The following is a 12,292-nucleotide window of genomic DNA, read 5'->3' as shown; positions in this document are numbered from 1 at the left end:
TTGTACAGAATTGAATCTGTCAGTATCATCTTGTTTATCAGCTGTAGGCAACCAATCAGGATTAAATTATTCACCTAGGACATATTTTTAGGTTTGTCTTCATGTACCAGTTTTCGGACCAGTTCCTGTTTAACTCAGTCCCATGTGTACTTTCACTGAAGTCTAGATACTCCTTTAAGTCTTTTCCATCTTTAGCTTCTGTGATTCCGTGAAATCAGTGGGAGTGCTTGCAAGCAGCATTTGACATTTAGTTATTCCAAGTTATCCAGGTTCCTCCCCCACTCTGAACTCTAGGGTACAGATGTGGGGACCTGCATGAAAACCTCCTAAGCTTACTTTTACCAGCTTAGGTTAAAACTTCCCCAAGGTACAAATTAATTTTATCCTTTGACCTTGGAATAACCACTGCCACCACGAAACTCTAACTGGGTTTACTGGGAAATGTAGTTTGGACATGTCTTTCCCCCCAAAATCCTCCCAACCCTTGCACCCCACTTCCTGGGAAAGGTTTGGTAAAAATCCTCACCAATTTGCATAGGTGCCCACAGACCCAAACCCTTGGATCTGAGAACAATGAAAAAGCATTCAGTTTTTTTACAAGAAGACTTTTAATAGAAATAGAAGTAAATAGGAGTAAAGGAATCACCACTGTAAAATCAGGATGGTAGGTACCTTACAGGGTAATTAGATTAAAAACATAGAGAATCCCTCTAGGCAAAACCTTAAGTTATAAAAAAGACACACAGACAGAAATAGTCATTCTATTCAGCACAATTCTTTTCTCAGCCATTTAAAGAAATCATAATCTAACGCATACCTAGCTAGATTACTTACTAAAAGTTCTAAGACTCCATTCCTGATCTATCCCCGGCAAAGCAGCATACCAACAGACACAGACCCTTTGTTTCTCTCCCTCCTCCCAGCTTTTGAAAGTATCTTGTCTCCTCATTGGTCATTTTGGTCAGGTGCCAGCGAGGTTACCTTTAGCTTCTTAACCCTTTACAGGTGAGAGGATTTTTCCTCTGGCCAGGAGGGATTTTAAAGGGGTTTCCCCTTCCCTTTACATTTATGACACAAGTAGATTTTGCTTGTTGCTGATTAGGATAGCTGAGTTCAATTCCAGCTTTGATAGGGATTTCTTGTGTGACCTTCAGCAAGTCATTTGAAGTTAGATTGTGGTGTCCCTTACATGGCTGCATAGTGGGGTGGGAGGGAGTAAGGCACACCCCGCCCTCCTTGAACAGACAGGGTAAGGGCTGATCAGAATTGCAGTGGATGAACTTAGGGTTCACAGAGGCTACTATCAAGATGGTCCCCCCAGTAGATCTTGGCAGAAAAAGTACAGGAGGAAGATAGATGGAACCGTGGCTTTCCCCCACTTATTCACTGGACAGCAGAGCTGGCCACACAGGCTATAGGGGAGTATCTTGCAGGCCTTAAAGAGGCATTTCTTATTTAGTTTTGTACTTCTCCTGAGAAAATAATAAAAGAAATTAAAAAAAACAAATTAACACATTATTATTGTGCTCCCGGCTGCCACTTCAGTTCAACTGAGACTGAATGCCTTCTGGTGGTCCCCCTGTGTGCCAGTCCATCAGTTCTGCACTATCCGAAGCCAAACCTGGGGCTAAATGCCACACGTGAATTACTGATCTCTCTGTATCTCAATTCTGTCTGTGTCTGAAAATGGGGATAATACTACTACCCCACCTTGCAGGGGTGTTTTAAGGATAGATCTTCAAATACTTGGAAGGTGCTCAGATAATACTATAAGGGGGACCATATAGAGAGAGAGAGAGAGACTTTCAACTGTTCTTTTCAAATGTAGTAATGTCTTTTAGAATGGAAGTACAATTGGGTCCTTTATAATTTGAAGTTAGTGGTTGGATATGACAGTGCCACATGGGAGCACGTGCAATTTGGAGCACATTCGAGTTGGAGTAAACCTAAACTAAGTGCTGGCAACTTCCATGTAAGTCTCTTGGTCAAACTCTATGATGCAAAAGGTTACAGAAATAGTCTTCTTCATCTTCCCCTTCTCCCATCGATCAGGGTCAGTAGCTCTTGTTCTTTGTTTCCAGGTGCTCTTGTTGAGTGCCTCTTCCAAGCAGATACCAACCTTCTTCATGTCCTACTTCAGCATCTCAAACCACCCTTTTTTCTAGGTCTTCCTTGTGGTCTTTGTCCTGTGACTATTATAGTTCTTGTACTCTCTGGCCAACATATTCCACATCTTATTGTCGCACGTGACCCAATCATCTCAGTCGATACTCCTTCTTTTCCATAAGGGTGACTTCCTGCATCCTGGCTCATACTGTTTCAGTAAGTAGCTTATCAGCTGTCATCTTACACAGCGTCCATCTGCACATTCTCATTTCAGCTGTGTGAAGTAGGAGTTCTCCTCTCTTCCTTGTTGGCCAGCATTCTGACTCATACACCATGGCTGGCTTAATCATGATCTTACACACATTGCTTTTAGTTTGTGTCATATTCTTATCGCAGAGAGTTCCCATCAACTCCCTCCATTTACATCAAGTGTTCTTCAAGCAGCTCCTAACATCCACATTTCCATCATGGCTCAGCAATGAACCAAGGTATTTAAATGTTGCACAGCCTTTAACTTTCTTACCATCTAATTTTAATGTCTTCTTGTTGTGCCTCTTAATGAAGCATCACATGTATTCTATCTTTTGTCGGCTGATTCATAAGCCATTTTCTTCTAATGCAGCCTCTTATAGTTCTAGATTCTTTTCTAATTCGTATTTATCTTTGTCATAAAAATAAAGGGAAGGGTAACAACCTTCCTGTATACAGTACTATAAAATCCCTCCTGGCCAGAGGCACAATATCCTTTTACTTGTAAAGGGTTAGGAAGCTCAGATAACCTGGCTGGCACCTGACCAAAAGGACCAATAAGGGGACAAGATACTTTCAAACCTTGGGGGGTGAGGGTGGGGGTAGGGGGGGCGGTGGCGGTGGCGGGGAATGCTTTTGTCTGTTCTGTGTGCTTGCCAGAGAGAGATCAAGAAAGCAAGCAATCCAACGCCATTAGAATTAGTAAGTACTAGCAAGGAAATGCATTAGTTTACTTTCGTTTTAGCTTGTTGTTTTCTCTGTGCTGAGAGAAAGGTGTATTCCTGGTTTTCTTTTTGTAACTTTAAAGTTTTTGTCCAGAGGGAAATCCTCTGTGATTTAAATCTGATTGCCCTGTGAGATTAGCTTCCCTTCTAATTTTACAGAAGTGCTTCTTTTACCCTTTTTCTTTCTAATAAAGTTCTTTTAAGAGCCTGACTGATTTCTCTATTGTCCTAAGAACCAGGGGGTTGGGTCTGTGGTCGCTTTGTAACCAATTAGTTAGGATATTATTCTCAAGCCTCCCCAGGAAAGGAGGTGTAAGGGCCTTGGGGGATATTTTGGGGGAATAGGAACTCCAAGTGGTCCTTTCCCGGATTCTTTGTTAAATCACTTGGTGGTGGCAGCGTACCCTCCAAGGGCAAAGAGTTTGTGCCTTGGGGAAGTTTTACCCTAAACTGGTAGAAATAAGCTTAGGGGGTCTTTCATGCGGGTCCCCACATCTGTACCCTAGAGTTCAGAGTGGGGAGGGGACCCTGACAATCTTAATGATGCAATATAATGTTATTGGTGAAAAGCATGCTCCATGGAGCCTCTCCTCTAGTCTCCCACATCAAGATGAGAGACAGAGGCCCTTTGGTTCCATCTGGCAAAGGGTTCCCTGTTCCCTGTCAGCAACTCCTATCAAGGTTGACAAACTCACTACACCTATTGCTGTCATAGTATCTATCCATAGAGTGTCATGTAGGATCTTAAATGAAAGCCAGGATCATGCTGGCCATTAATATACTTGTGGATCATATTTAAAAAGTTATGTCTATATACTGAATATGTCCTTATATTTTGTATCAAGTTGATATTCCCCTGCAGACGTGAGAAACTGATAAACATCTCTGGTCTGTCAGGAAATCAGTCTGTCTGTTGAAATGTAAATTGAGCATTGTTTTGTTCACAATCACCAACCTGAGCTAAATGCAGATTTAACAAGAAGAAGAGAACAGTAGGGGGAAAAGACTTGTTTGGGGGTGCACTTAAAAGGTTTACTTGGACTATAAGCTGGGGACAGGGATAACACCCTGTCATCCTGCACTTAAGGAATTAGCTGGGCAGCACAATTATATTTATGAAAATGGGATCCCAAGTTGACCTGTTGGAAATATTGGAAGGAAACTGCTTTAGACAAGGAATATCTGTTACAGATAAGTTTAGCCTCTAAGAAGCATGTTTTGTTTTATATAATCATTTCTGTTTCCATTATTAATACTATCTCTTACACCTTAATCTTTAATGATAAACTTACGATTGTTTCACTATATTTATATCTCCATGCTTTGGTAGTATAAAGGACCTTATCAATGAAGCTGTGTGTGTACTGTTTCCTCGAGAATAGCAGACCTGGTAATTACTGTGAGTGTTTAGTGATGGGGGCTGGACACTAGTGGGGTACACTTCAGAGGAGCTCAGGGACTGGAATACACCAAGTGTTAAGCTGCAAGGCAAAGTAAGGGCTGGCAGAGTCCTGTGGAGATTGTACGTATGGGTAAAAGACTGGGGATGTCAGGGAGCTGCCACCTTGTTTAGCAGAAATAGTCTGTTGGTGTCCATTGGTCCATCAGCCCTCACAGAGAGCACCAATCACAACGTGTCATTCATGTTGTTCTAGCCAGTCCTTCAGTCATCCGCTGGCCAGGCTGTCAGTGGCACCGGACACCTGATCGGCATAGCGCACTGCAACCCAGAACCCCTTAGGGATCCACCAGCCTCAGCCTCCCAAGTAGCAGGGATTACAGGAGCACCACTATGCCCAACCCCAGGGTGTCTTTTACAGACACAAAGAAGAAAGGGCTTAAGGCTGATCCTTGATGTAGACTTTCCCTCACTGTAGCCACAGCTGCTTCCCACTACCATTGTGCTACCCTCATCCATGTCCATGATCGTCTGAAAATATATCTGTAGCAGACTGTGTGACTGTAGGCACCAGCATCACAATTCTTTAGGCACTCTGTCCTAACCCTTCTCTAAATCCACAAACACTAAGTGCAATTCTTTGCATTTCTCCCTGTTCTTCTGCAATATTTGGGTTGCAAACACTGCATCCATGGCTGGCCTTCCTGGCATAAACCCAAATTGGTTGTCACTTATATGAGCTCGAGCTCCTCCCAAACTCTTTTCTCGGTAATTCCTTCCATCCATTTCATCATGTGACTCATTAACTTCATGGGGCTGTAATTACTACATTCTTGCCCATCTCCTTTATGCTTGAAGACAGAGACTGATGTGCTCTTCTTCCATGCATTGGGCAATTTTTCTAATACTGAGAATTAAGTTGAAAAAATTCATCATCATCACTACTTCTTCTGGCCTAATACTTTAAATGCCTCTGTTGGTACACAGTCTGATCCCTACATTTCATCATCTTTAGAGCTGTCTGCATCTCCACCGTGATGAGAGGTCTTGTGAGGTTGTTTGTGCATACTGTCCCCAACAGTTTCTTCACATTCTCTTCATTGAGTAGTTTCTCATAAAACTGCTGCCAACTCCTAATGATTTCACTGCCTTCCACCAGTACTTTTCCATTTTCATCTTTGACACACTTCTACAGCTCCCAAGTCTTCTATGTTTCTTTGCCTAGTCTTGGCTAATCTGTATATTCCTTTTCCCCTTCCTTTGTTAGAAGTCCTCTGCCTTGCATCTAAGGCTTTAAATGCTTGATGCTTAGCTTCTGCAACCATTCTTTTTACTGTTTTCTTGTATCCCTCATAACTTTGTTCCATTCTGACTTTCTGCCATTGCTTAAGCCTTTTCTTTTTCTTTGGTGCCTCCTGCACATCACTGGACCACCACATCTCCTTGCCGTAAAATTTCCCTCTTTTTGTTTGGCCACAAACAGCTTGTGCACTTTCTGTGATATGTTTGGATATTTTCCCCCCAACCTTATTGGTATCATCGCAGTAGGTTTGGTCATTGTCCAGCCTCCGTGGAAACTCATCCTTAAATCTCAGACTAACTTTCCTATCCATAAGCCTCCATCAGTTTATCCTTTGTTCCTCAACACATATTTTGTCCCCCACTAGTCTTTTCACCCAGAGGTCCATTACACGCAGTCTATGTTGCTCCTCAATTTGCTCTCCCAGGATTACTTTACAGTCTCTCATGTTTTTTTAAATCCCTTCTTCTTGTCAGGAAGTAATCAATCTGGGACCTGCTGGGACCACGCTTCTATGTAATTAAGTGCCCCTTCCTCTTTACAAAGTATATATTGACAACCATAGGTGCTGACTCCATGGTTGCTCCAGGGCTGGAGCACCCATGGGGAAAAAATGGTAGGTGCTGAGCACCCACTGGCAGCCCCTCTATCAGCCCCCCTTCCCATCCCCCAGCACCTCCCTCCTGCCAGTGGGCTCCGCCAATCAGCGCCTCTCCCTCCCTCTCTGTGCCTCCCACCCACCACAATCAGCTGTTTTGCAGCATGCAGGAGACTCTGTGCGGGGGGGGAGACGGGAGGAGCGAGGATGTGGTGCACTCGTGGGAGGGGCTGGAAGAAGTGGGATGGGGGCAGGAAGAGGCGGAGCAGGGATGGGGACTTGGGGGAAGGGGTAGAGTCAGTGTGGGACCTGGGGCAGAGCTGGGTGTTGAGCACCCCCAATCACATTGGAAAGTTGGCGCCTGTATTGGCAACAATCAGACCACAGGCTCTGGCTATCTTTAAGATATCCTCTCCAACTTCAGTTCTTGTTCCAAAGCCTCATCCTCCAAGACAACTGTTGTTGCCATCACTGCGTTCTCACACATGTTCATTGAGATCCGCTCCAATAATCAAGTACTCAGCTTGTGGTACTTCACTTAATCTAGTGCTACCTGGAATTCCTCCTTCTCGGAATTGTACAACCAACCTGTGGTACATATCCACATATAACATTAAATATTTGTTCTCTGCTTACTGCTATTCTAACTTTCATTAGCGGGTCACTCTTCTTTAGAATGTCTAGGTACCTTCTCCTGTAATATTTCTGCTACCATTATTCCTACTCCAATCTTCTTTGCTACTGATTCATGATATATTATCTGGTAACCCTCACTGATATTGATGGATTTCAACCCCTTCCATTTTGCTTCCTGTATTCAGGCAGTATGCACTCTCTATTTCAACATCTTGATTACTTCTCTTGATTTTCTGGTCACAGAAATAGTATGGGAAGGAAAAGGAAGCAAATGCGATGCTATAACGGTAGTTCCACTGACTTGGCATTCAGTTGTTGAGTATAACAAGTGTGATTTATATTATCAGTGAGTTAAAAGTGGTCGACAATGGGAAAAGCAACTAATGGACGGGTGTTAATATAAAATACCCACAGCTGCACTTGAATCATCCCCATTGCCAACTGCTTCTTCCTGGTGCAGCAGGGTTCACTGCACTCCAGTGTGAATTTACCCTACCTCACTTCTATCTCACTTTGGAAAATAGTGTCAAAACAAGAGTTCATGAAAGGCTACAAAGGTGTAAAATAGCAGGAAGGTTATTCTGACTTCACTGTCAGTAACATACTGATAGCTGCTTTTGCTGCCATTTATTTTTATACCTGATCAGAGCAATGAGTGGACTTTTAATGTATTTTGTTACAAAGGGACTACTGACTTTTGTTCCTTGATAACTGAATATGCAGAGTAACCTTGCCATATTGGTCCATTATTTCTTTTCTCATGATGGTTCACTAGCTAACATATTAATTATCATCACTGTCTTTTTCTGAGAAATCATGAACTTCCATTGCTAAAACGTCTTCATCTTCAGGGGGGTCTGAGCACCAGAAACGAAATGTGCCTGTCTTACCTACTGTACTACCCAAGAATCAATCTTACCCGATGTGCAAGTATTCCAGACATAATGGAGCAACTCCAGTTTATTGGAGTGAAGGAAATATATAGACCAGTCAGGTAAGTAGGGGAAATATAACGGGGTGTGCACCTTGTAGTCATTCATTAATTCATTTTGGTCTGTGGGATTATTGCACATGCATATGATTTTTTTTAATCCCTTGTAATAACACAGTATGTTGTCTCATCTCGTATCACTGGCACTACTTGAACTAAACACAAGAAATGTTACTACGTGTTTCCAGCATCTGATGTCTCATGATTGTTGCACTTCTTCTAAGGTATGTTTAGAGTAGAAAAAATGACACATTTCTGACCATGCTTGTCAGTCATTAGGCACCTCCTCCACTGGTATTGAAAAAGGTTTGTCGGGTAGTGTAGACAGAACACAGTCATTTTCAGTGTCATTACAAAAAGCCTAATGGAACCATGTTACACTTAATTCAATGGTAAGGTCAGTTAACACTAGCAGGTAAAATGTTTTCAACACTAGCTGAGAAGGGGTTGAGGGTCTCCTTTTGCTGACAACCATTAAAACAAAGGTCATTTTCACAGTGTTTAGGGGCCCTAGTGTAAGGCATTGGGGACCTGATTGTCCTCGGATTAAATCAGAAGTCAAGTTAAACTGAAGTCAGTTGAGTTACATTGACAGAGAGGAGAATCAGGCCCTAGAACTGCTGCTACATCCAAAAGCTAAGAACAATTTGAAAATAATGGCAAGAAAGGATGATGATGGAAAAGATAATAAGGTAGAAAGGTGATAGAACAGGAGAGTGGTGCATAGCAGGGGATAAAATGGAGATGGAAAGAGATGTGGAGAGAAGGTAGAGGCTCAGGAGGGCAGGACAGTAGCAAGTAGTAAGAGGAAGTGCAGGGGAAGTAGTAATGAAAAGGGTAGAGGAAAAGAGATCAAAGACAGCAGGAAGAGAATGAAACAAAACAGCAAACAGGAGAGGTAGAAACAAAAAAAGCAATATTTTTTTTATCATAGTAGAGAAAGTGCCTCTTGAGAGAAACCGCCAAGTGGCACTGTCTCTAGAACAGCCCACTCAGGGATTAGGAAGTTTAGGAGCAAAAGGAGGAGACAAATCAAGTGATGTAAGACAAAATATTGCTTCCAAGAATCTTGCCTTTTGTTGCTGGTGTACATTGTTCCTCTTCAAACCATTTCTGAAATGAAACTTGCTTGGGTGTGTGCTGCATAAACTGTGCCTTGATTTAACAAAATGCACACTTAGTGTTGCAAAGCAAAAATGTTTGTAGGAAAAAAATAGAGATTAAAAAAAAAAAAAAGAAAAAAGGAAAGAAAAGGTTATTTTTTGTCAAGTTGCCAATAACGTTTCCCCTAAGCCACAATTTGTTACTGTTATACTGTTATGTACACCACCACCACATTGAAGCTGCTGGAAGTAGTAAATGCCTTCAATTCAGGCTAAATAAGGGAACATCTAAATGCCCCTTTGTTTAGTGGCATTTGAAACAATGGAAAATCATCACCCAAGATCTAGACCGCATGCAAATCTGGGCAGTGGCTGAACCATGCAGCGCAAGGAGTTTCCTGGGTGTCTGATAACAAATGCAGGGACGGAGGATTGATTTGATTAGAACTGTGTGGGGTGAGAAGCAGCAGAAACACCAGAGAAGCGAGCAGAGAAACAGCAGACAGCCGAGGAGAAAGCAAGAACAAATACTGGGAATATAGCCCTGAGACAAAGCCTAGAAAGCAGGGCCGTGTCCTTACCCATACGCAAAGTATGCAGCTGCATAGGGGGTGCCCTGTGCAGCTGCGTGCTGCTCCAGCCCCTGCTCCAGCTCTTTTCCAGGACCTCCGCCCCGCCCCACCTCTTCCTGCCCCTGCTCCACCCCAGCCCTGCCTCCACTCCCCTGAGCTCTGCAGAAGGGCAGAGGATGCACTGACTGGTGGCGGGAAGTGCAGCCACCTGGCCCCAGCTGCGCTGCTGGTGAATGCTGGGGGGTGGTTCCCCCATGCCTCCCAAGCCAGCCCCGCCCACTGCAGGCCTGCCCCCCCCCCACTCCCACCCACAGAGGCCTGGGGCCCCACACTCCCCCTCCCCCATGGGGGGGGCTGCGTAGGGCCCCAGAATAGCTAGGGACGGCCCTGCTAGAGAGAGCGCTTTTTGGGTAAAGTGTTGGCTAAAAGAGGCTTGTAACGGTGAGCAAAGGAACTGTTTTCCTGATGTTTGATTCCTCCTGTGTTCAGGGAAACAGGCCTCTGCATATATTCTGTGTAAATAAACAAGGACTGAACCAAAGAAATACCTGGCGTGAACTGAAATCTGTCTCTCCTCCTAACAGAAACAACCTGCAAGGCCCTAAATATTGGCTACCTGCTCAGGTCAAAAGGGGTAACCTTGTTTTATTGTCAGTTCTAACCACTTTGGTGCTCTACAAATATTCAGCACACCCTCCGAAAAATGTCGCCCTTTTAGCAACTAAGGACCTCTGTCAAACATCCTGACATTCCTTGGAAGATTCAGCTGGAATATGTGTGTGTGTGTGTGGGGGAGAGTAAACCACCTGTCCCATGAATTTGCAGTGGGTGTGGCACTCGTAAGGTTAAATGATGTATTGTGGTTTGGCCATTAAAATGGCAGGGCCCTTACCCGCTTCACTATGATTGTATCAGAGAAAACAAAAAAGTTTCACTGCATATTGTTAGTGTTGGGAAGAAATTCTCTATAAACAGCCATTCATCATCATGACTAAACTTCTACATTACTTTTAAACTGAAATAAAAATAGCTATTTTTAAAAATCCCATTGGACCTGACTCCTACAGCTTTTGATTTCAATGGGACAACTTGCAAGATAAAGCATTGTTCTCTAGGAGTAAGGTAGAATTGGGCTTCCAGAAATTAAAGTTATATGTTTTCCAGCACAACACAACTTTTAGGTTTTGGTAATTAAAAGAAGAGGGAAGGAAGGTTCCTAGAATTACTATGAATAGATTTTTAAAAGATTAATAAACAGGTTTTTTTAACATTTAAGTGTTCCTTGTGGTGTTGTAAATCTGAAAAGCAAAATTGAAGGTCAGAAATTGAAAGTGATTATAAACCAAAAGGGAGAATGGTCCAGTCTAGTTACACTGCTCAAGTTGAGTGAACTACAGAAAAATAAATAATGAAATGGTGAAAAGTAAATTTCCATTATTAAAAAATAGTTTCAATAACCTAAGATACAGGTAAGGATTTTAAAATATGATTAATAACCCAATAGTGTCCTATTAACTTTACATTTTAAAATTTGTGATCTCACTATATATAAAGTATCCAGTAAACGCTCACAAAGGCTTTTAAGACTATTATTCCAGAGAGCTTTGATGTACAGAATTACTGATCCCAGTTCTAAACTCTGTCAGATGCACAGGAATAAGAAGAACCTCACAATACAATACCAGCTGCTGCTCTCATGCTGTCAGTATTCACAATCTTCCTTGACAGCTAAACAAACACATTTTCTAATTTAGTGCTAGCACAACCAGCTTTCTGATCTCCTGAACAAAATATTCTAATAAATGAAGTGTTATCTTGAGTGTTCATTCATAATCACTGTTCTTAACAAGAAAATGCGCATTTGGCCTGAGGAAAGAAAGATGTTTTGAATAAAGTAAGTAGGCAGACTCTCTGCCTGAGATGGAACAGTCATTAAAAGAAGAGATTATTAATGCTCCTAGTATTCATAACCTAATTTACAGTTCTTATTGCATTAAGCATTACCAGCCTAAGAGTATGTGGCCTGATGCTGATCTCACTTCAACCAGTATTTAACTAGTATAACTCCACTGACTTGGTTAAGTTAAGTGATTTACACCAGTGAAACTGAGATCAGAATCAAGCCTCTGATGGCTCAGATTAGAACTCTTTGTCCCTAATGTGTGTAAATCAGGAGGAGTTCAAGTGAAATCAGCTGTTACACTGTTGTAAAAGAGGTGTGAGAGCAGAATCATGACCTTCCATCTATGGCAGTGGGGTGCGAGTATGGCAGAGGAGGCAGTACAGTATTAATAACAAATGGGATATCGCTTTATTGTAGAAGGCATAGGTCTGATTAAAATATTTTAAACAGATGAAATCATGCCTTCATCCAAAGAACTAATAAATCCGTGTTAAATAAAGTTTAATCACAATCAATTCTCCACTAACAAAATTCAGATTTCCGTTTAAAAGTATACCATACACCATATATGACTTTCCATTCCCCTCATTCTGTCTCAGCACCAGGGATCGTATCCCTTTAAAGAAGGCTAAAGTTATAGAAAAGATTTTCCTTATGCCTACCTCTTAGTTCCTTATACCCTGTCTCTCTCTTCCTTAGAAGAGTCACAG

The 12,292-nt window shown here is 42.3% G+C and overlaps 1 protein-coding gene across 2 annotated transcripts in view; it reads left to right on the top strand.

The window, feature by feature from the left end:
* The window catches only part of MOXD1 (monooxygenase DBH like 1), an 86,608-nt gene that overhangs the window by 65,579 nt on the left and 8,737 nt on the right, over positions 1-12,292 (top strand). For both annotated transcript variants that reach the window (XM_048844536.2, XM_048844535.2), the window contains exon 10: positions 7,865-8,007. In XM_048844536.2, the coding sequence (XP_048700493.1) occupies positions 7,865-8,007 (143 nt within the window). The remainder of the gene's footprint in view (positions 1-7,864; positions 8,008-12,292) is intronic.

This window comes from Caretta caretta, chromosome 3 (genome assembly GCF_965140235.1).
Source record: "Caretta caretta isolate rCarCar2 chromosome 3, rCarCar1.hap1, whole genome shotgun sequence".
In the NCBI taxonomy this organism is placed as follows: domain Eukaryota; kingdom Metazoa; phylum Chordata; order Testudines; family Cheloniidae; genus Caretta; species Caretta caretta.
The sequence above is the reverse complement of the archived record's forward strand: the minus strand, read 5'-3'. Positions and strand labels throughout refer to the sequence as shown.